At 33.1% G+C, this 25,043-nt stretch overlaps 1 protein-coding gene and 1 long non-coding RNA gene across 3 annotated transcripts in view; one reads left to right on the top strand and one right to left on the bottom strand.

Annotated features, from left to right (window-relative positions):
- The window catches only part of LOC149058090 (uncharacterized), a 37,182-nt gene extending 34,309 nt beyond the window's left edge, over nucleotides 1-2,873 (bottom strand). The window contains exons 1-2 of the long non-coding RNA XR_016190487.1: nucleotides 2,583-2,873; nucleotides 526-624 (exon numbers count right to left, since the gene is read on the bottom strand). This is a non-coding gene — a long non-coding RNA (uncharacterized LOC149058090). The remainder of the gene's footprint in view (nucleotides 1-525; nucleotides 625-2,582) is intronic.
- Nucleotides 1-25,043, top strand: part of LOC107173534 (bloated) — a 45,986-nt gene that overhangs the window by 17,216 nt on the left and 3,727 nt on the right. The window contains exons 1-6 of one of the 2 annotated variants that reach the window (XM_015524112.2): nucleotides 6,791-6,827; nucleotides 7,633-7,749; nucleotides 11,008-11,277; nucleotides 12,671-14,208; nucleotides 24,294-24,413; nucleotides 24,536-24,794. In XM_015524112.2, the coding sequence (XP_015379598.2) occupies nucleotides 6,806-6,827; nucleotides 7,633-7,749; nucleotides 11,008-11,277; nucleotides 12,671-14,208; nucleotides 24,294-24,413; nucleotides 24,536-24,794 (2,326 nt within the window). In that variant the 5' untranslated portion in view covers nucleotides 6,791-6,805. Of the gene's footprint in view, nucleotides 1-6,790; nucleotides 6,828-7,632; nucleotides 7,750-11,007; nucleotides 11,278-12,670; nucleotides 14,209-24,293; nucleotides 24,414-24,535; nucleotides 24,795-25,043 lie in introns of those variants that run through there. The other variant, XM_089220868.1, reaches the window with a different exon arrangement.

The following is a 25,043-nucleotide window of genomic DNA, read 5'->3' as shown; positions in this document are numbered from 1 at the left end:
ATCTATAGCTTGTAAGATTGTTTAAATAAGCAATTTTAGAAATAGAGAAAAATATATATTTATACATCAATGTCTCAAAGCATGGTTTTTAAACGAAACGTTCGAGAGTGATTTTCAAAATAAATTATGATAACTTGTCATTTGTATGTACACGACTGTTCGAAGTACGACGGAAAATACATTATATTGTATACCTTAACAACTAATCAACGTATGCGCACATACACCATTATTGCAGGCTGACGTATGTGGTACGTCAGAAGCAAACCAACTTAATATGCGACAAACAACACCATACAGGATTATGTCATGGCACGTATATGACAAATGTCGAAGGAAATAAAAGTGTCCCCAAATTTGGTACGAAACCTTGAATGATCTATAGTCGTTCTTTTGTGACCGATTTAGTCAACAGGTAGCAAATAATATGTTGTATTTTTTCTTATATAGTACACTATAGCTACTACTAAAACCATAAAAAACATATATAGGTACATAAAAATACAATTTATAAGTTACACTTACTTGAGCATCGTTTTTTCACTTTCAATGATAGTATAATGTACTCCCAAGAGTTTTTCTTTCGCATTACCACGTACTCCTTTGTAAGTCGATTAATGTTCACTGTACAACATATAGCGAAAATTATATATTAGTTAGCTATATGGATTTCATTTATTTATCACGTGTGTTGGTGTTTCGTAAACCATAATTATTATACTACCGTATGTGTTTACACTATGTACTTTTGTGCACAAGTGTTTTATTCTCAAAGTCTATTTGCACATTAAAAATGGATTTCAATATTTTTAAATGACATGATAATATACGATCGTCATTTATAGTGATACCACCATGTATACATGTATATACATACTACTTACTATCTAATATTAAATATATGCCTATGCCAGGTTGCATGAAAAATCTATTAATTTAATAGTTCAATAAATAATGGAACAATCATAATCCACTAAATCATGTTAAAAAGACCATTGGCTTGCTATTGAATTTTTAAATGTTTAGTTATTGTTGATACAACTCATAGTGGCGTAATTTCAGTTTTCAACTGAAGAAGAACAAAAGTGTCTCATGCAAAATAACCTAAATTAAAAGGAAAAAACGTGGAGGAGCTAAATAATTATGGTACCTATAATAACCTATACCTCAGTGGTGTTATTGAATATTTTTCTAGAGGGGTTGAACATTCGAACAGATTAAAACACAATACTAAACAAGACAGGTAATTGAACAATTAGATGTTTTAACTTTTTTTAAACATTTTTTTACGTTCTCTATTATAAAGGTTTTTTTCGAGATCGCGGATAAATATTTAAATATGATCATTTTATTTTTAGAATTTCTATAATAGTCATATATACATCAATAATCATCGTCTATATATTATATAATCTAAAAAATAATGAATATTAATTATTATCGTGATAATAGTTTTTTAGGGCTTACCTACCTACATATACAATATATTATATTTTCTCAAAATTAGAAAAATTATTGTTTGATTTATAACGATTTGTGATAATTGTTTAGCATTTGAGTTGAATTATTCCAGGTTTAAGTTATTTAACTAACTTTATGGGTTTTTTTTATAAAATGTACTGCATTTTTTTAGTAACCCACGGGTTTAATAACCCATGGTTTTAGTATGATTAATATTTAGTATAGTACCTACTATAGTGTGACTCATTGTCACTGGGAATAATTACAAAACTATAGTTGAGTTGTTGACTATGCATATATAGTTATAAGTCAGAACTTATAATTATAAGGTTCAGGAAATATTGAACTCAACATCAGAGATTAAAAAAAATATCTATCTAAGATTCGTTATAATATATAATTTTTGTGAGATCCATAAAACTATTGTTAAAGCAAATCGTAGATTTCCTGATTTATTATGACAAAATGTATTCATTTTTTAGTATAGAAAAAAATTATTTTTATATTAATATGGAATTTATTGAAAAATAAAGTCATGTTTCTACTACTTTTCTACGAACGAGCTTAATATTCTAAATAGTAAATATTGACGGTGGACTGCGCGCGTCAAAGCAAGAAACATCTACATAGCGGTGTCTACAATATTATTATATTACAATAGTTATCGGACTAACGGGAATAATAATATGATAAAGGATATAACTGTATGCACAAGTAGCTTTTCAATGTCTTATTATCAGTATTATCACATGATAATATAAGTTTATACGTAAAGTATTTTATGCGATGCACGCTCGAGGTAGGTACCTACCTGCGTGGATTCCATAATATTCGGATAGTATTTCGTGAGTATGTGTTGTATTTTATAAATTCCGGGTGGCGTGAAAATTTAATTAATTTTAACTGTTCGACAAAATTTAATGGATCGATCTTGAGCCACTCAATCGTGTTCGAGGGGCCATTAGCTCACTATTGGTTCAATAAATGTTTGATGATTGTTCGCGGAGCCCAATTCGTGTGTTTGAATTGTTTTATAAGTATACCGTGCAGCGGAATAATGGACAATACAACGATAATTTGACAACGTGCTGCGACTCGGAATTTTCGCTAGTTATACTTACTGAAGACTCGGGGGGGCAGCGTGTCGCCGACCGTTGTAGAACAATATAACAATATAATGTTTTTCCGTCCACCAAGAGCTCGTGAGCACAGAGTTTTGCGAGATCCGACGACGAAATCTTTCAAGTGTGTGTGTGTGTGTGTGTGTGTGTGTGTGTGTCAGCGGTCGTTACATTACTCAGCACATATCGTACTTATATTGAATCGTATATTGTGATCGGCGAATAATGTGCGATTAGTAGCGGTCGTTTAAAACGCATCGTGTGCCGAAAACCGTTTCGACGACCGCCCCCGCAAATGTTGCGCGCACATATTATTATTATCGCGGGCCGCGCTCACATGCCTTGTTTAATATGATACGTACGCGTGTCTCTTGGCAATCAATCACGGCTTTCGCGGTGCACCAGTCACCGGGGTGCACCCATTCAGCCATTGTAGTCCGACGACCACGATAATAGGTACTATTATCTCAACAACAACAACAACAACAACTACAACTACAGTAATCGACGTGTGTCGGCCGGAGAATGGATGATTTTGTGCCCCCGAAATTCGAAAGAGTCACTGCAGTCGTCTATAGAATGTGAAAAACAGAACGGCAATCCTGCCGCAGGTCGACGTCCCGCGTGTACCTAATATACCTATAATATGATAAATTGATATATAATAACTATGATCGTACATACAATATAATATATCATATTATATTTGATAAATTATAATATAGTGGTCGTATGCAATACGCAGTTCCGGATTATTATTATATTATTTCATAATCACATTTGACACCCGACACACGTAGTGATCGGTAAAAACCTTACAAAACAAAATTAAAACCACCTATAATAATATGTTTGTTAAACACAATAAAAATGGTAGGTATAGTAATATTATAATTAATAACACCTTAAAAATATGAATCTGTATAATAATATATAAAATAAGAAGTTGGGACTCGTATATACTTACTTCATAATCTATTTATAGCTATACAGACGACAATTTCATTATGGGGAGCATTAAGAAAAGATTTTCTAGAATTCTCATTTTAAAATGGAGTCAACATAGGTGTTTGCTTGTTCACGAAAAACGAAAATCATTTGTTTATCGGTTAATCGGGATATCATTGTAAATTTCAGAAAGTTAAATAGTTATTAATAATAATGAATGGAATATAATTTTAAACCTGTATTTAATGACTGATCAAAACCACCACAACTAGGCACTGTGTTAAAATGTTAAAAATCAGTGTAGTTTACATTTAACGGAGTGTAAGAGCAAATTCAAGGGGACGCCAAGTCACCAAGTAAGATCAGATAATACAATTATAGTTTAAAACGTCTTACTTTAAATACTTTACTTACAAAAAAAAATTTAAATTAATTTTGTTTGGTCTCTTTCTTCAAAATCGTATATAATATCCATATAATAAATTTATCGCGCAATCGTTTGGCTTTCAATTCTTAAAATTCATAAGTTTATCCTAATAAAGTACAAATAAAATAATGAAAATAGTATTTTTATAGTTTATAATAATATAAAAATATAATATATCCATAATCAATCAGATCACGCCTTGTCCCACGTAAATCCTGCTCGACTGTTCTGATCATGCATGTTGTGATCTAATGGATATAATATTATATCATAATGATATTATTTTCATTGTCTTACTTGTAATTTGTTAATTATTCATATTTTTAAAAATGCTTAGCTTTTTTTATTTTTTTTTTATTTTAATAAACTTCGAGGTGATGCCCTCTTTGTACAAACGGTACAGGGATGAGGAACCCCGCTTGGCCCCTCCTATATAGATCCGGAACTGTCTAGTTATTCATGTAGGTACAAGGTACCTATATAAGTCGTATTAAATAGGTAGATATACAAGCACGTCACTCGTAGTGCTATACAACACACGAGAACGTCATCCGGAGTGGGCGAATTGAATAGGTGATTCTCGCTTTTCGCAAGATATCGCGCGTGACCTTGACGTCTCGGCCAAAATACGCTTGGCAGCAGCTGTTTACTTTATTCGTCGGAAACGTCGCAGTATAGGTACATACGTTGATGATATTATGCTCATATACACACACACTATATATATTTATATAGAATATACACGTACAACATACACCCCTGCATAGGATATCAACGAGCACAATACTATATAATATTATTATATTTAAGTACCTACGACCTACGCGCACTCTCTACGTATCATATATACAGATTTTATATATAACGATCGAGCGATAGTGTGTGCTGTGCATAATAATGGCGTTGCATCACCAAAATATCTATGAATTATATCTCGTTCATAATATTATATATGAGTATATGACCATTCAGGGTCGTCCTCACGGGGTGTGGGGTGGATGAAAGTGTCCTGTTGTCTTTTTTTTTGTCTACCTACTTTCGATTATCTTATTATCTCATTGACTACCAGCTATTGTTAAAATATAAATTCGTGTTTTCAATACTTCGTTGTATGTGGTTTTTAATTTTTTCATATATTTATTTTAGTTGATCGATGACAATAAAATATATGATAAAGTAATGAAAACATATTTATCGCCAGCATGGAGTGATTTACACCAATATGTTACTTTAATAAGTAATAATAATTACGTAAACAATATACAAATTCCACTTACAAACGCACGGTTTAACGATACCTTCACTACTACATAATTAACTTACATCTATTTTTTTGTGATAATATAATCTGACTGTCTGAAAATATTAAAAAATTCATACCCCTCCCCCATTCGTTATAAGTTGAGCACACCGTGCTGCGTGGGTACGATACACAACATAATATATAATACAAGGTAAAGGCACGGATACTGTTTATATTTTTTAAAACGTCAAACCGTCTATATATGTATATATATAAGAATGGTTTCGTACGATGATATTTTATAATGTCATGGCATTCGTGTAGCCGTTGATCTACTACCTATTTTTGGGTGTATTAGGTGATCTATCGTATTATATTAAGTGCAGCTGGTGATCTATACAATTATTATTACCTATTATTATATTGTATTATACGGATATAATCACTTGACTGTAAATTATTCTGAAAATGTTGTCGATTCGCTAACAGGAGCAAACATCCACACAATAGAACGCATATTTGAACCAAATTATTAAAATGAAAATAGTTTGAAAAATGATTGGTACTAAATCAGAACTTTTACAACATCTAATTGAAGCGCGGGGGAGATCAGTTAATCTTCAACATACTTTTTTTAATTTTTTAAACGATTCTTAAATGTTTCTGTAATTTATTTTTTTAAATTTTTTTTTATTTGACGAATATTTGTACGATAATATGACGTACTTGTAATAAAAAACATCATTTGTTTTTATACTATTATAAATACGAATTCAATAATTCATAATATATGCGCGATTCCTTTCAAACGCGCGTTTCAGTGTGGAATAAATGGAAAAATATAATAAAAATTTTTTCGAAAACCTTGCATTTTAGCTATATTATACTTTAAGTGATGGTAAAACAATATTTTCAAAGACGTCAATATAAATATATTATATAGTTATTGCCATAACGTCGAGTGATGGGCTCTATCGCACATGAACATAGCCCGGATGCGTACACGCCGGACGGTCGTAAATAACAAAAAAAACCTCCAGGACCTCTATAGTAATGATGGGACGCAGACGAAACAAAAAAAAAAACCAAATTGTGGCGAAACGCGTGAGACATAGTAGGTTTAGGTAACTATATGCTATAATATTACATGTCCTATAGTGTATAATATTATGCGAAATTATTCCGTATGTAGTCGTGTCCGTCACCCGCGAAGACACCGCGCGTTACAATATCGTTTATAATAATATGATATTATTGTGTATAGGCGCGCGGCGCGCACGCATACGCGAGGCATATAATATATTATGATATTGGGCAGTGTGGGCGCCGCAGTTTCGTGTGGGCCACGGCGGTCCTCGGGCTCCGATACCCGGGTTACCCTACATGGCCTGCAGTGACGCAACGATCGCGCACTCCTACCTCAACGCCAAGCCGTCGCCACCGTACACAGCTGCCGCTGCAGAGTTATGCGGGGCGATCGGGCGAAAAAAAAAAATGAGACGCGGGACAGAGAGATAGAGAGACGGATAGACGGATAACGAAATGGACACGGTTAATATGTTATAATATTATTATTAAATACACGCGAAGGTGATAGGCAAGCCAATGGACTGCAAGATTCGCTTCGGTTAGTATAGAGTTAAGTTTTTATAGTTATATAATGGTTAGTTAACGCAGTGTAGCAATACGTTTAGAGTTTACGTGCAGTGAAAAAATAACTAGAAAAAGCCTATATACCCAGTTGTCATACGATACGGATTTAACTACATAATAGTTAAGTATAGGTAATTAAGTTAATTATAAAATCAACTCGCGCAGCTTTAATTACACTTATGCATTAACTAATTGATTCCCCACCTTATTGTAAGTTAGATACATAGATACCAGGAGCGTGATTAAGGGGGTGGGTGTGTGTGAGGTTAGGTGGGTGTGTGAGGGGAGATGGATCCCCACAAACTTAATTTTTCTGCTAATATATTATATTTGATGGGGTAGGTCACTGTATGAGGCTTATAGATTTTGCCAAAAACATATAATCCCCCCTCCAAAACCAAATTCCTAATATTACGCCACTGATAGAGACCCGAACTTTGCGAATTCCTCTCGAATATAGAAGAATTTATTGAATATTATTACCTACTTCGTTTTATTTTAAAAGGGGCTACCACATCACAGTCCACAAGTTCGGTTTTGTAGGCAGTTAGTTTTTTTTTAAATTTGTGTTATTAGGTATTGTTGTTGTTGTCGTTATTAGAATAATATGTTTCATATTTTTATACTAGCTATATTTATTCGTTGCGTGTTTACGACCTCACACACACACATTCACACACCAACGCGTGCTACAACGATTTAACGAATTAAATAATTTAATTACATAAACACGGCATAGATAATAATATATAACTATACGTACGCTCGTTTTTTCACAGATCCCGAGCTAAATTCCGCAAACATGCTGGACGTGTACAGATCGGACTCGCAAAAGTCCGACTCGTCGCAGAGGCCAAGAGTGTCGTTCAACCGGGACGTGCGAATCAAGAAAATCGGTACGTAAACAAACCATATTAAGCTATCGTCTCGTCCTGTTTTACAACGTTTATTTTTATAATAATTCATAGTTCATTATTTGTATTACAAGTCGTATGACATTATTATACTGTTGTCTCTTGCATGCTTACGCGGTTACGTATATAGGTACATCGCAACCGTTAGATTGGGTTAGGTTAGGCTATATATTATTATTGTAACATAATATGGCCAGTGCCGGGATTTCCGAGGTGCGTATATTATGGTTTATTGTTTTACCTATCCTGACATTATATTATTATAATGCGTTCGTGTACGCCTCCTCCCCACGCAGTTTGATTTGCCTGCCCAAGCCGACGGAGAATCATGTCGAAATAATGAATTTCGCAGCAAATTTCCATTTGGCAAGGCACCGGTTCTCCTACCTACTTTAACAGTCATATATATCGCGGGTATTCCGATGGAATTTCAGTAATTGAACACGGACAAAAAAGCGCCTATACGTATTTGCATACAATTTGAACAGAAAATCATATAAGCCACAATGGCATAATGGCATGTGTCCAACGTGCAGTCATCATTCTAAATATTGTATAAAAGTGTATATTAATGAGATTTTTCGCTAAAAGGGTACATTATTTAATAATTATTTATATCTGTGGTATTATATTATAATATTCTATTACATTTTTTTTTCTCTCGAATATGTGTTATGGACTTCAACTCTTTTTCCCTGGTACAAACAGTAACACAGTGACCACAAAGTACAAGGTTGAAAAGTGCGTGGTGGAATGAATGATGATGACACGTGCTTGTTGCAGTGAAACGACATGACGAGGGCTTAAAACACAATTACAATCATTTTAATTACGTTGAAAAAATATTATTTTCCGCATTTAACATATAAATACCCACGCACATAGGACATAGTAACATACAGAGTTAAAAAAAAATAACAATAACAATAAAGCCAGTATATGTATAAGTTAACTGTAGTTAAACAATTTTCTGAAAAATCAGAGGAATGATTTCAGAGGATAAAATATAAGTATATGGAAAAAACCAAAGACAAATACAAATATATTAATACCGACAATATATTATTAATTATTATGAATGAAAGAATACAATAATAAATATTAGGTTTATGTGTGCTGATGTGAGTAGTATAATACAAGCAAAAGACTTTTTAACTCTTATTACGAAAATAACATTTAGTTATGGTTTGTATAATATGTGCGAGTATACCGTATACGAACTACGACGCCACTGTCAATATAACTAGTAGGCGTTGATTGATGATCCTAAAAAAAAAAACCAACAAATGGAAATTCATTTTATAAGTAATTATAATAAAAATAAAAATATATATAGGTAATAATATAAACCTATAGTTTCTGTCTACCTTTATAATATTATAATCGTCACGGGCTACAACGTACAACGAAATGAATAATTGAAGATGGTTATAATACAAGCTAAAAAGTGAGTTATATTATGTTTTTAAAAGTGAACTGCCAACGAATTGATTAAATTATTTAAAATTAAATTTACAAAGATAATAGAATGCACACTCTTTAAGAATAAGTTTTAGCCGAAAACAGAGAAGTTTTGTTAAACATTTTGTCATGTTTTTCGAAAAGCACTCATCAAACTCAATCAAAAATTCCTTCGTCTAATTCAGAATATAAAAATTGATGTAATAACCTATTAACCTATAACTGATAACGCTGAGGATTAAATAAAATATCATTAGCAGCATACACCATACATTATATCTATGTTGTGAATAAATGTAATATATTAACGAACCATAAGTTTATCCCATAAAATATATTTGTGTTTATTGCGTAATATAATAAAGTTGTATATAACATTGGCAGAAAAATGTCAAGTGATTGAATATAATATAATCATACAGATAATATAGATTTTTTAAAATGTCATATTAAAATGTAGACGTTATGTTGAATTCTGAATTTCTGAAGTATAACTCGTCACTCGAGATTAACTCAAGTTAGTTGCATAAAAGAGGCTCAAAATCATTACAAGTACCTATTTAGAGTACTCGACAGAGATAAAAATAAAAATAAATAGGAGGTATTATTTTATCTATTCAGAGGTCAAAAAAAAACTATTTGAGGTTGCATTAAAGGACATTATAAACATTTTAAGAAACTAATGATAAAAACTTAAATAATAATGAAAGTTTACTTTTTTTGTCCATTTATGATAAAACGAACTAGTTTGTAATATTTGTATACATGACCGAGAGGTGTAGAGTGCAGCTATTACTAAACTAATACAAGAGAAGGTCAAGAAAAGGGGCGTCGTCCAATGTCACATATTATGTTTAGTAACGTTTTTGGAATACAATTATTAAACAACCACAAGCATTTCCGGACAAATTAATAATTGTCAAATATATTTTATTATTGTCATCTGTCATGTCTTGACATATGTAATTCTAAATAATTCATTATGAATCACTTTATTGTAGGTAATAAAATCATGATGTAAAATAATCATAATGTGTACCTAACCTAACCTAACCTAACCTATTTTATAAGCAAAGTTAAGATATTTTCATATAGCATTTTATAAATTAAAGGGCACACATATAACAGGGATAACTTTAAGTGATACGTTAAAGGCAATTGAGCCGTAGGTATTTATACGAGATATATCCATTAGTCTTAAGTAGGTATAGGTACTAGATAGGAACTTCCATTAATTACACTGACTATAAGTATAGGTAACTATAAAAGTGAATACATGGTACAAGAATAAAACTTTTTTTTTAATTTTAAAATTTTTTATAATTTTTAAAATTGTTATTTTTAACAACTATACCTGGGTAATAATTAAAATAAATACTGTAGGAATAATTTTTACAACACGTTATTTTAAAAAAAAAAACTACGACAATATGAATAGTTTATAACCTACTTATCAAAATTGAATTATCTTATCAGAGCTTTTTGAATATTATAAAAAAAAAATTTACACACATTATCTGTATGCTTGGTATAAACTACGCTACTAATATAAGAATAATTTTGGGGGTTTGCCTCATGATTCGTGTTTCTCGAAACGAGCACATGATCATTGATGTATCAAGAGGTAACATAAAAAGCGGCAACGAACAGAGTTTTTCTTATAAAGGAAAAGAACTCTGAGGAACATCAACTGTTGTTATGCGAATTTAAAAATATCTCTATTTGATAAATACATCATACATGATTTCTAATTTTTAATTTTTTTTTATAACTTATAAGGCAATTCAGATGCAGCAAGTATTGTGGAAGCTTTAGCTGGAGATGGTGAAGGTCACTTAGTGCCCACGCCAGTTCGGAGGGAAAAGATCAAAGCGTCTAAGCGTGAACTTGCGTTAGAAGCTGACCGCGTACTCAAGCAGGCAGACAGCGTGGCCTCTTTGCACTCGGATATACCGCCGAGAAGACAGCAGAGAAGCAAACCAGATGGAGGGTCCCTTCAACGGAAGACCAGTTTTGGAGGGACAGACTCGAAAAAATGGAATTCTGAAGGTAATTGTGACCATTGAATGATAGTATATTGTATAATACTGTCAATACCAACCTTTTTTTGAAGATATATATTGTATATAATATATATTATTGAATTGTAATAGGTATAATAGTATTATATAATTGGATAAACGTGATTATTATTAAAATATTTGAAATGCATCACCTTTATGAATATCCTAAATAAAAAAATTAATTTTACCATCACTGATATTATTTTAAAGGTAAATGATTTCTGAGATACTTGAGTGAAAAATGTTAAGAATGTGTAAGATGTATAGGTCCTTATTGTATGTATTGTTGAAAAATACCATCGACCATAATAATAATATTAATAAAAATAATTTATGAGCTTAAAATACATTACTATTGTTTTGAATCAAATTATTCAGAGAGTACTGAAGTAGGTACTTACAAAGAAAACTAAAAGTAATGTAAAATATAATACAACAGAAAATTTTTAAATGTTTCATGAATTAAATTATAGATTAATAATATATTGGGAGGGAATAGTATACCTATGAATTCACTTAAGGATTAGATTTAGAGATATATTTTTATTTTTTTTTTGCTTTTTGATAAATTTATTTTAGTTATTAATTGGTTACTATGAAGTTTGCAATTAAAATTTAAAGTAAACTTCTTTAGCACATTTAAATTATATATAGATATATTTTTTTGCTGCTTTCATAAATTATGAAAATCCGTACACTCAAAAACTAAAAGTATTTAAGCATTTTAAGCAAATGTTATAAAATATTATGAATTCTCTTTTAAAAAAAGTATGTTTAAATTTGTTATTAACGTCGTTAAAATTAATTGTAAAACTTTTCCATCGTAAAAACTTAACAAAATACATTGTACAATAAAAAGAATTTTCCAGTTGAAGAAATATAAAATATTTTACATTCAATAAATAATTATCAATAAACTTTTAATATATAAAACAAAACATAATAATATGAACGTTTCAGAGTATTTGCAACCAACACTAAGCAAACATTTCATATTGGTTTTGATTTATAACTTACATAGTAGATGTTTAATCAAAACAAACACAGTGACCTTCCGTCTCAGTCGATGCATAAACGATCAATGAATTGATTGAATAAATCTCGGTTGTAACTGACGAGTAAAAAAAAATAAATAATAAGAGGAAAATAAGTTGAAAATCCCTTAATGGAATTTAAAAATTTTGAAAATCGATGTTAAGTTTTTTGAATATTTATAGTTTATACATTCTTTTGTAGAACAGCTGAATAACTTCCGGGTAGAAAAATAGTACCTATAATAGTTTAACAATATCACACAAACAGTTTATATTATTGTGACACGAATTCATGCATTAAACATGTGTTTTAATTTATCGTCGTCTGTTGGGTTGTGTACACAGGTAAACTGTCGTCGTACATGTCGTTGGACAGGCCTAAGAACCGGATCAGGAAGAGGGAGCAGCCGACGTGGGAAGATCAGCGGCAAGGCGGTCAACAGTATCGGTCATCAACGGACCTGACGAACGCGGCCGCACCGCCGAAAAGACGGTCGACGGCATCGTCGGGCGGCGGCAAGTTGACGAGGAGCGTCAGCGATGCGGGTGACCGGAACAAGCCGCTGGCGTCTGGCGACGGAAGCGACGCAAAACGTTCTATATCGTTATTCGGTACCATCCAGCGGATCAAAACGAAGATCAAAAAGCGTCCGACAGCAGTGGTGGCGTCCGAGACACCACCGCGGAGGACGTCGTCGGGAACCGATCGGTCCTCAGAACCATCCACGCCGCGGTTGGTGACTGGCCCGTCACCACCTCCGGCGCCGATCCGTGCGAAAAAACAGCTGTCTCCCATCATCGAGTCGTCACCGCGGGACGAGTACTTCAAGTATACGGTCGGCGGCCCGCTGGGCTACAGCGACGCGTCCCCACCGCGCCCGGTCCGCGGTCACAAGGTCGACCGGATCGTCCGGAAATTACAGCAGCAGCAGCAGCAGCAGCAACAACAACAACAACAACAGGCAGCGGCGGCGGCCGAATACGCCCGTCAACCATCGCCGCCACTGCCGCCGCCAGACTTTGCCCACTCGCACAACGGCAACGAACCGTTTTCGTACACGGCCACGTCGTCGCCCACCATTGTCCACCTACCGGACGATACGGCGGCGGCAGCTGACCCACCGCCACCACCACAACGTCAACGACAACAGTATCGCTCGGCCGGCGGCATGGACGACACGTGGACGTCGTATGACGATCTCAGCCACAGGCGGGATGCACTCGAGTCGAGGTTGCAAAAACGCGCGTCAACCGCGGTGGTCAGACCGCAGCGGACCGGTTCGGGGGCGGCGGTGCGCGTACGATCCCTTCCGGATGCGGAGCCGGACACGTACGCGACTGTGTACAAGAAAAACGAGACGCTCGGCGGCGGCGACAGATACTTCGAGCGAAAGATCGTCACGGAACACCGGTTCGCCCGGAGATCACCCAGGCTGTCCGGCGACGGTGGCGATCGCCGTGACGTCCACGAAGACGATGTCGACCACTACGATCGTCAACACCGTGCCGCCGCCGTCAACCGCGACACAACCGTCCACCACGACCATCATCACCGCGGCACCGCCGTTCGGCCGCGGGACGGTAGTCGTGGCCGACCGCCGACGTCTCGGACCTCGTCCGGTATGCCGACCATCGTTTCCCGGAACAACGTGACCGTTGTCAACGCGCCGCCGCGTTCCGCTTCTATGTACGGTCTCGACAAACCAGCCAAAAAACGTTCCAGGCTGGATAAGTTCAAGATGCTGTTCACTGGCGGCTCGTCTGCGTCCAAGGAAAACAAACGGCCATCGTCGACCTCTAAAGCTCAGTACAACTCGTCCGATCCCGAGTCGTACACGTCGTCTTTGCGCAAACGGTACAACGTTTTCACCGGTACCGACAACGTAAGTACACTTAATAACCATCAATTATTATTATTAATATATTAGCAAGTAAAAACGATTAACGCCCGTCAATAGTTGCAAATACTCGCACGCCAATATAATGCTCGTCGCTATGAAGAATATAACGTCAAACTTCAGTAAACGTCCTTACCCCTGACATTGTTTTTGTAGACTAATTTTTTTAAAAATATTTATCACTCAATTTATGCGTCTAATTATATAGAACCAACATTTGTACGAATTTAGTTTCGAAGATTTTAGTGGTTTCGAGTTAAGGTGGGTGGGGGGGGGGGGAGAGTTGCTATTATTTGTTTGAGTTAGTAGTAACGTCTCCTCAGTTCCCCTTCCCTACATTTGCGTCCAGACAGGTTAGCAAGTAATGCAACTGCATGTGTTCTCAAAGAGGTGGGTGTATACTGTATATTACTGCAGGTTTCATAGGGAAGTTTATAAATGTGCAACATAATAATTAATTTCCTTGAACTGTACAGTTATTAATAAGTGAAAATATTTTTATAAATAAAAAAATTGGGCTGGTAGGTGACTAACTTTTTGAAACTGCAATGTGCTCTTAAAATACCTCTGTGCGCCACTGCTTCCCTAATTAGAAAAAAGATTGTTTCCAAAAAGTGTCAACTCTAATATTTAAATACGGAATTCGAATGTATCTGTCTAACCATTCTTGAAATTTTATAGCAACTGTATCATCACTGTTCTATGGTATCATCGAACCGAATGATGTTTCATTGTTGTATACATATTGATATTTGGCGTATCATATGCACTAGAATACGATGCATAATTATTAAAAGAATTAATTAAAAGAAAAGATTTAAAATACAATTGACATATATAAATATATAATAATAATATATTTATGTGCTTTGCTGCTATCGACAACAAATATTTAATATTTTTATAAAACTTTTATACAAATATATTATTCATTCACATTGTATTTGAAGTAGGTATGAAGATTTTATGTAGGTATACAAACCACAAAGGTTGTGGGAAACGATGGCGTCAAACATTCTATGTTATTCCAATCAGTAAACAATAAACATTTAATAATCAGCCAATCAGGTTTGTGTAATGTATACCTAAAGTCTGCATAACACTATAGATTTGGAAACGTTTCACATCATTTTGTCCCGTGTGCATAGAACGTTTTGGAACATCGTGGACCCCCTCGATTGTGATTTTTTTTTGATTATGACGCACATTATTCGATTGAAGTTCGTTACTCGATGACGAAATTTTACGAACACACAGCACACCTCATCGTATCGAGACAGTACCAAATTCGGTCAAATTATTCTCGCCCTCGGTATCCCATAATGTTCTATTACGAGTCGATTAGTCACGTTTTAACGGCAGAATGTGTTTCATAATTTTATATATTTTGTCTATTTTTTTTTTTATTAGCTTTCAATTTTTAACTATTACAGCTTGACAATTGTGTAATATTTTGTTTAAAATATATTTTACGGAAAATAAAAGCTATCTAAATGCTTAGATAATATTGAAGAATAACATAAACACAGCATAATGTACACAATAATGCGTATTTTTGAGAGGTTTTAATTTTTTATATTTACAAAACTATCGAACGTGGGCTACGCATTAGCTGTTAATAACAATTTAACGATGTGGCGCCGTAGTTTAAGCCTAGGTAAGTCTAATTGACTTGTTCATTAATATGGTCTTCGATAGACGATAATTATACCATTGACACTTGACATGGTAATACGTTTACTATTTTTTTTCTAATTTTCAAAGAAAAAATGACAGAACGATAATAAACTCGTGCACCATCGTTTTATTTAAATCACTTGTTTTTCTTATTCGTAATTTCTCACAATCCCACGTCTACAGCGATTAAAAATATTATAGGAAAAACAGACAAAATTACGAAACCTTTAGAGACGTACGTACTCCTCTTTTGTAAACACGTTCAATGGGTATGGTCGCCAACACATTATATTAATACGCACACACACACAAAACTATGTAATAATATTGTTTGCCATTGTATAATTGTTATTACTGCAGTGTTGCACAACCTATAGGTTTCCTAGTTAATAGTTATTACTGTATCAGGAGAAACAAAAAAAAAAAAAAATATATATATATATGTATACCTACGATAAAATTAAAATACAAAACCGATATATATATATATAGGTAGGTAACTAAAAATTTAGACACGGTGTCGATGCAACGATGTCATCCTACTGCTGCACCAACGTGCATAATAATTAACATTTATTATTGGCGAAGCTGCGCAATAAAGAGTTAAAAGTTATAGTTGTTTTCAACTAAATCACATGCACTTTTTTTAAAGTAATTTAAAACTTACCGAGTTCAATTCTTTTCCACGATATTATGTTGTGGCTAGTAAATAAGTGATTTGATTAATTTTTTAGTTACGTTAATATTTAATGTTTTTCTCAACAAATCAATTAATGGGTTTAAAATAAATTTGGTATTGTACAAATTATTGTATAAATAGAAAAAAATAAAATACGCATAAAAGTTATTATTTAAAATTATAATAAAGTTCTAATCCCACCCAAAAATATTTATTTCAAATCTTACAATAATAACATACCAGATAAGTGATAATCACCAAATTTGGTAATAATGAAGAGTTGTCGGTGCCGTAATTTCTTAAAAATTAACCTATAAATAAATTATAATTTTAGTAATTATGATTCTATTCGATAGAAGTCTAATCTTTCTGTTATTTTTCTGTCAGTAACTTTTAAATGTATTATTTTGTTATATACATTTCTGTTATTCTACTGTGCTTCGTTGGTGGCCTAGGAACAGTCAACAGATTATACTTGGTAGGCTAAATAAAAAATGGCCCCTCTGTTTAGATAAAATTATAGGAAGACGGGGGGGGGGGGAGCTTAAACATATTTGTACAATAAATTTTAAGGGGTCCAGTCAGCGATCGCCGACTCGTCGATCTGGCTAGGCCGCCACTGCTATACTTATAATGTATATGTATTATACATACTTAAACAATATGCTTATTGTGCTTTGGCATAGATTAAACATTATAATATATCATTGTAAAAACTCAGTCAAAACAAAATATAACTGATTTAAACTAAATAAATTCGTATACAATTTTTCATACGTAGCACATCATAGATTGTCTTAGATATATATGTTTGGGGGAAATACGTTTGGACGCATTAACCCAAAACAAAACACTTTTGGGCGTAAATCCATAACACGTTTGGGCGTAATATTTCCCTTTATAATAATACGTTTGGGTGCATTTATTTCTTTGCATATATTAACATATTTTATTAAATCTAAGCCTATTAGCGTTACCCAGAAGACACCGCGAGGAGGTTGGCTCAATAGTCTTCCAAAAATATATATATTTTTTTTTAAACATTTTTTATTTATCAATATTATTCTATACTATATATTATTTTCTATTAATTAATAAATTTTTTTCTCCGCAAAACGTGGTCCTAATTTTAATATAATAAATATATATAGCTATATTTGATGTGGTATTTTCCATTGATTAGGACATAGTCTACAGATCAAACGTTTAAGTACTAATTACATTAGATTATACAAGATTTTCAATTACTAGTGGCAATACCTATTGTGCCCAAAGGTGTCTTTATAAATGCGCCCAAACGTGTTAACAATTTTCAGGTAAATTATTTATACTGCGCCCAAACGGGTCATGCCTATATTTTTTATCAGAAACTTTCTGTATTAGGCTCATATTGTACGGATATTTAATCATCATTTCCTTCTTAGTAGGTATAACGTATATATAATAAAATATTATTGCCTAAATTAATAATACCTTATTGCCTATTAATTGCAGTAAAATGATTTGTTCAGATCTTCGCCGTCCATTATTTTCCAGATTAAAATTTGACTGCGCTGTCAGCAGTGTACAACAATATCATAAAATATTACTCGAACATAAAATAGTCATTTATAGAGTAAAAAATAAAATAATAATAATAATAATAATTTTTGATTTAAATGTCTTACACATAATTTTTACATTTTTTCTCTGGAATATTTTTGCATGAGTTTCAAAAGTTAATTCTTAAAAATTATAGTAGCAAAACAAAGAATCATTTTTGTTTTTTGCACTTCTTTAATTATTTGGTTGTCATTGTTCATATTTTAAAACTAATAATTTATGTGACGTTTAAAACAATGGGGTATCTTAATGGTAAACTGATGTTAATTGTAAACACCTTGATAGTTGCTAACCAATAACGGTAATAACCATGCATGTCTTGTGGCTGCACGTGTGACTACATGACACATGCTGATAAGTAATAATATTTCATAACAATGTTTTTTTTTTTTTTTAATGTTCGGAGGTGGGATACACATCTGATAATAGAAAAATTAATAGAAAAAGAATGATTTGATATAATTCGATCACATCACTTTATTCACACCATATTCTAGGTGATATTTATTTTAGTTTCATAAATTAAGAGAGAGAGTATAATATAACATTGTACAAATAAATAATAGGAATTAGGTAGGTTGGAAGGTTTAATATCGTTCAATAATTCAATGTACACCTATATGAGAATACGCGTTTGGTATAATTTCTATGGTAATTATAATGTAATTTTTAGAAACACATCATATAATGTGTTCCTGTATGATTATAATATTATACATTCTTCATGTGACCGTCTAAGGAGGCGGCCAAATGGTGTGAAAGTTAAGAAATAAGGAGTACTTCAAGTTTTCAAAAGTACTAGCAAACGTTTTTAGCACGTAATTGTGGGTTAAAACGTAAATATTTCACCGTTAATATATTATTACCATAAAATATATAAAATATCGAAATACCTTATGGCTACCTTAGGCATACCTTATGGCTTATACGTTATTACTATATGTTTATGTAATCATGAGTGTTTATTTAAACCATTACAATTTATGTATCCATACTTTAAGATAATATTTGTATTCTTATTCGAAATATAGACATAAGATTACGCACTTATGTGCTGAGTACCTATATTTTTGTTATTCACAGACGGTATAGAAAAAAATGTATAGTTTGTTTTCAAAACATTCTCGAAACCTATGCGCTAAATATTATGAATAAAATGTAGGTATACTCGTTTATATTATATAGGCAAACGCCTCCTTGTTGTTGATATCGAGTCAGGTGTCATTGCTATTTATTTTTCATCAAAGTGCCCACTTTGTACAGTTATAAATAAAGTTCACCGATTGGACGTTCGAATATAAACCTAGTGTCAAAATATTACGGGAAACGCGTGTCGAGGAAATCTTCGTTTTCGGTCGGATACAAATTATAATCTGTAAGCAAACTGAAGTTATGCAATACCCACACTGTCTATATATTATACAGAATCTTATGTCGTGTACGTCTTTATTTGGATGCGAACCATAATGGTCAACACCCGAAAACAGGTTTGTCACGTAGTATTTCGCTATATTATCGCACTATCCTTTCTCCGAGTTACCTATATAACGTTTTATTATGACGTATAAATGATAGTATATAATATAATACTTATTTAATGCGGTGTGTAATGTGTGTGTTGTCATTATCATAGACTTATTATACCGCCGAAAAGACAAAAATGCCGATTCGGTCGATCAACCAGTGTGAAAACTTTAATGGGCGGAAAGTGGCCAATAATTAAAACTCCACATACTTCTTTGCTCCTTCATTTAATTCAGTGGCCGTCAAATGATTTTTTCAGGGAGGGAATATGCCCAATGTTTTATCATGCTGTAATTAATTATTAAAAATATAATTTATGGTTATCACTATTATAAGATATCAAACATTGAAAAAAGGTCTTTGGAAGGATCTATTTTCCTCTATTTACTCCTTGTTTGACCACAACTGATATAATATACTTTCTATATATATATATATAAAGAGAGAGAGAGAGAGAGAAATATAATATTATTTAGAAATAATTATCAAGTCGAGTGACTATAAACAAGCCTTTATCTATTATCGAGCAATATTAAACCTACTGACAATGCCTTGCAGCTATATAATAGGTAGATATAGTATATAGGCCACGGGGAGAAATATTCTCACCACAGCTCGGCTTCAAGCGATTATTAACCCTGGAGACTTCCGTAATTAAGTTTTGAGCAGGCCTTTATTCCCTCATAATAAAAAAATCTCGTTTTTGATCCACCGCTGTAAAAGTATAGTTATTATGCAATCAGTATACATAACGTTTAAACCTATAAAGTAATAATTAATATGCCTAAATATACTTATTCATGTCTGCCATACTTCAGTATAATTACTGCATTGAAAATACATAATACTGTTAATGCTATAACATTACTGCTGGCGGTGATAATACCACACGTATATTATAATTTAATTGTTTTTTATTCAAAAAGTTAATAACCACGGAAGATTGATTTCGTCGTCGTTGGACGCATAATGTACCCATCACTATAATATTATACATTATTATGTGTAACATACAAATAGTTATAAGTGTGCATGGGTACCGTTTTTTTTTTTTTTTTCAAATGGCATATTGTAGTAATATTATGTGTCTCATAGTGCAGCAGTGCTGTCGATTTTCGTCGTTTTCGGGGGTGGGGGCCTTAGAGTGCGTATCCATCGCCACACATGCCGCCGCCGGTGGCCGATCGCGTCCGCGTGTGCAGATGAAGTATAATATTCATTATAAATAATAATAATAACATAATACGTTTCCGCCGATCGAAACTCCCGTCACAATTAATATAGTGCTTTCTCCACGCGCGTACCTATAATATTGTATTCGAACTGCAATCTAACCTGGATGTCCATATATGTGCACACGACGGCCATCCGGTGCTCCACGCCTGTGTTGTCTATATGACTATTATATTATATCCTTGTCCATCCTTGGCCTCGCTCGTTGCAAATATTGCGCGCACACACGCACACGCACACACACACACGTGATATAATTTATAGTGATCCGCGTAATACTGCTGCACAAAAATCAGTATAGATGATATACAGCTAGCGTACACCTAAATGAAAATATGTGTACATTGCAGCGCAGATGGTCTCGACGAATACCTCGGTTTTCATACTCCGGGGACACGAGGTGCTTCTAATTTCAATATTAAAATCGAAATCTATCGATAGTAATAATAACAATATGTGTTACACCGCGCGCTGCAGAGGTGATAGAAATATGTAGACATATTATGATGCAACGGCCGACGCATATATTAATAAGTAAATTGTATTTCAAAACATAAGAATAATGTCTTGCAAGTAGTTGTAATACTTGTTATCTATATAAAATGGGTATTTGAAATTAACAAAAATCAAATTCGATTCGGCCGGGACAATACTGCGCAGTGAACGAAAAACGTAGGAAGAGTATAAAGTATTGTAGACATAACTGCAACGTATATAGTAATAATGGTACCAATCACTATATTATATTATTCGTTAGATAATATGCATCCGAACCACCGAAGAGAATCATCATATCATTTCGGATGGAATAAAATAATATTGTTCCGTCGCCAGGACACGCATAACGCATTGCAGAATATCTATAACAATTAAAAATCGTGTGAAAACGTCGGAAAGGTATTGCCATTTTTGGTTCGTAAGCCGCGGATTAATGCGAAATCGTCGAAACCACGAAGTTATACATATATATATATATATATATATATTATATTTCCCAGGGTCAAATGCGGTTAGGTTAATGCAAATGTATTATTATTATATGGAGAAAAAAAATGATCAAGCTGTACGTGCTGGTCGTGTGTACTGTGCGTGATGTATAATAATATTACTAAAAAATCTATATTATACACCTATATAACATGATCGACTTGCAGCAAATATCTATACATTATCAATATTATTATTGTTATATATTCATTGAGTGCAAGCTTATCGATTGCTTGTTTGAGTGTGTGCATGTGTCTGTGTATAGTATCTTACGTATCGTATACTATTATCCATCAACAAAGATGAATTTTTTACAATATTATATCGCGACCCAATAACCTAACCGATGTTTATGTGTATTTAAGAGCGCAGATACTCGAGATACTTCTAATGCGTCCCTCGCCTATAGTCAGACGTTCAGTCATTGTAAAAAAAAAAAAATTAAATTAAATAAACATCGCATTAGACACCTATACAATTATTATTGCGAGGTCTGTCGATTTGTTGTATATATATATATATATCGCCGCGTGACACTGCGAATTCGATAGCGTCTACACACGTGCATACGGGATGCTTCGAATTTTGTGCGAAAAAATCAGCGGCGGTGTGACGTTATTGTACGATATAACCTATATAATAATATGTTCCTCGTACGAGGTAATCATTTTTAATGCTAACACACGTTTAATTTAAATGTATCGACGTGTTTGAAATAGCGAGACTATAGTTACCGACAAAAATGATGAATACCGATTTCCTCCACCGCTCATTTCCACGAGAACAAAAAAACTAAAAGCACTTCATTTGCTTGTAAAGTTATAACATTCTATCCGAGATTTCACCTATATTTTAACAACTGTTTAGTATCGCGTATATAGCGTTAATTGCAGATAGTCGTGCAACAATGATATATAATATTATGATGCGAATTATAATTTGATGCATAATTATATTATTTATTATTAATAGAAACACAAAACACGGATGTGCTTTGATAGCATTTTAATAAGATTTATATTCTACGTCTACGAGTTTTGTCCACTTATATTTTTCTAAAAATCAAGTATTTCATTTAGATACCTGTTTGTTAGTTATTACAAAAAAAAAAAATTAAACACATTGAATAGGCTACCTGTAGTTTAACCTAACAAAAGTTATTTAAAACCTGTCAGAAATTTATGGTGCACTAATGTATTTGTGCATATTACATTATTATAAACAGCTAATATTTAAACAAGTATAGGTATTTAATTTTGTCACGGGGTGCCGCTACTGGACGACTTCCCCCTCCTGTCAATCAATCACTATCACATTTACTTATTGTAAATACAGATTGTAAATATTATGTTTTGTCAAATATAAAAAAAGCAAAAAAAAAGGTATTCAATCTTTTGAACTATAGTATAATTATTATATAATTATTGGTGAACATTTATTTTTAGTGAACTGTAATTTTAAAAAACATTTTGACAATCAGCACTTTTCGCGAATTCTTTTATTAATCTTATTTGAAATTATTATTTTGATTTTTAATTTATTTATGATGACACAAAATATATGACGTGATAACTGACGATCGTCGACTATTATACATTTTATATCGTTATATAATTTTTGTGTTTTAATTTGAAGTTATTTATACATATAAGTAGTTGTAAATTATTGGTAAGTTAGAAAAATTTATATTTTACTGTAACTTACTATTACTCAAAATAATTTTTTATTTTAATTTATTTCATATTTATTATGATTATACATACAAAATTGTAAAGAACAATATTTTTGGCTAACAATGAAAAGTATTCAAATTATTTAAAAGGTCACAATTTCTTATTTTAATAATTTAGGGAAATGGTCCCGATTTTTTAATCTTCTAGGAGAAATATTTATTACGAGTAGTAAAAATAGTATCTCATTTTAAAAAAAAAGGCTATAAGAGTTTAAAAATATTATTTTTATATATAGTTGAAGTCAGTACAAAATCAAATGTTATATAATTCTTATTTTTAAGTTTCCACTTATCATACAGGTTCAAAATACTCTCGAAGTACAAAATTAAAAATGTATATGCCATCGTTCAAAAATCAAAATAATTAATAAAATTTAATCAGAAAAGTTGTTCAGTAATAATTTACAGTTACGTAAAAATAAAAGTTCAAAACTTTAATATACTAATCTCGTATTTGAGATATTAAGCATTTTCCTAAGGGATAAGCATCAAGCGCATTCTTAGTCCATTTCTGTATATTATTGACAATAATGTCACACGAGGCACAAAAAATATTATTTTGAAAGACCTGTTGCAGACAATCGAGTATGAATATTTATAAAAAAAACTAATACATTTTTAAATTATTGTTGGCAGAACAAACAGGGGAATCATGTGTCCGGCAACAGGAGGATGTCATCTCCGAGCAAAACCCCGAAACCGGCCGAAAACAACGCGTGGTTCAAGTCTTTAGACAGATTCGGAAAGAAAAACAAGGTACGCTATATATTCCCATACACACACACAAATCACCCGCGACTACATAATAAGAGTCGCGATATTCTGCGTATTTGAGTGACTAAAAATCAAATTTTTTTCATGTACACATTACAATACAGAGATCGAAGACGTTCACGTCGGGAAGCGAAAATGACGACGAGATCAGGGTGCACAGGGTGAACGATCGGAACAACTCGAAGGGGACGACCCGGTCGTACCACAGCGTGGGAAACCTCAACTCGCTGGACATGGACCAGTCGCCCAGACTGACTGCCGACAAGAGACACTCGCTGATAGACAGTTCGGCGGGCAGCACCACTGAGGGCGACAGTAGTCAGAAGTCGCACAAGTCTACGGTCTATCTTCACGCAACCACGGGTATGTGCACCGAATTAGCGCCCTCTTGGTTTATATCGTTTGCGTTTAATTAGTTTGTACTTAATACACACCGGTACCGGATAAATCAATGTGTATAGCATATATATAGAGCAAATACAATATGATCGCATTGAATGAATTGAGACGTGTTGGAGGGCGAAGACGCCAATCGTAAATTGTGATTACAAGATTAACTGAGAAATAATGTGAATTAAGCACCCTCAGTTTGGACATCGAAATGCCATCCCC

This window comes from Diuraphis noxia, unplaced genomic scaffold, assembly GCF_037042655.1.
Source record: "Diuraphis noxia isolate RWA-SAM2 unplaced genomic scaffold, SU_Dnox_SAM2 contig0002, whole genome shotgun sequence".
Lineage (NCBI taxonomy): Eukaryota > Metazoa > Arthropoda > Insecta > Hemiptera > Aphididae > Diuraphis > Diuraphis noxia.
The sequence above is the reverse complement of the archived record's forward strand: the minus strand, read 5'-3'. Positions and strand labels throughout refer to the sequence as shown.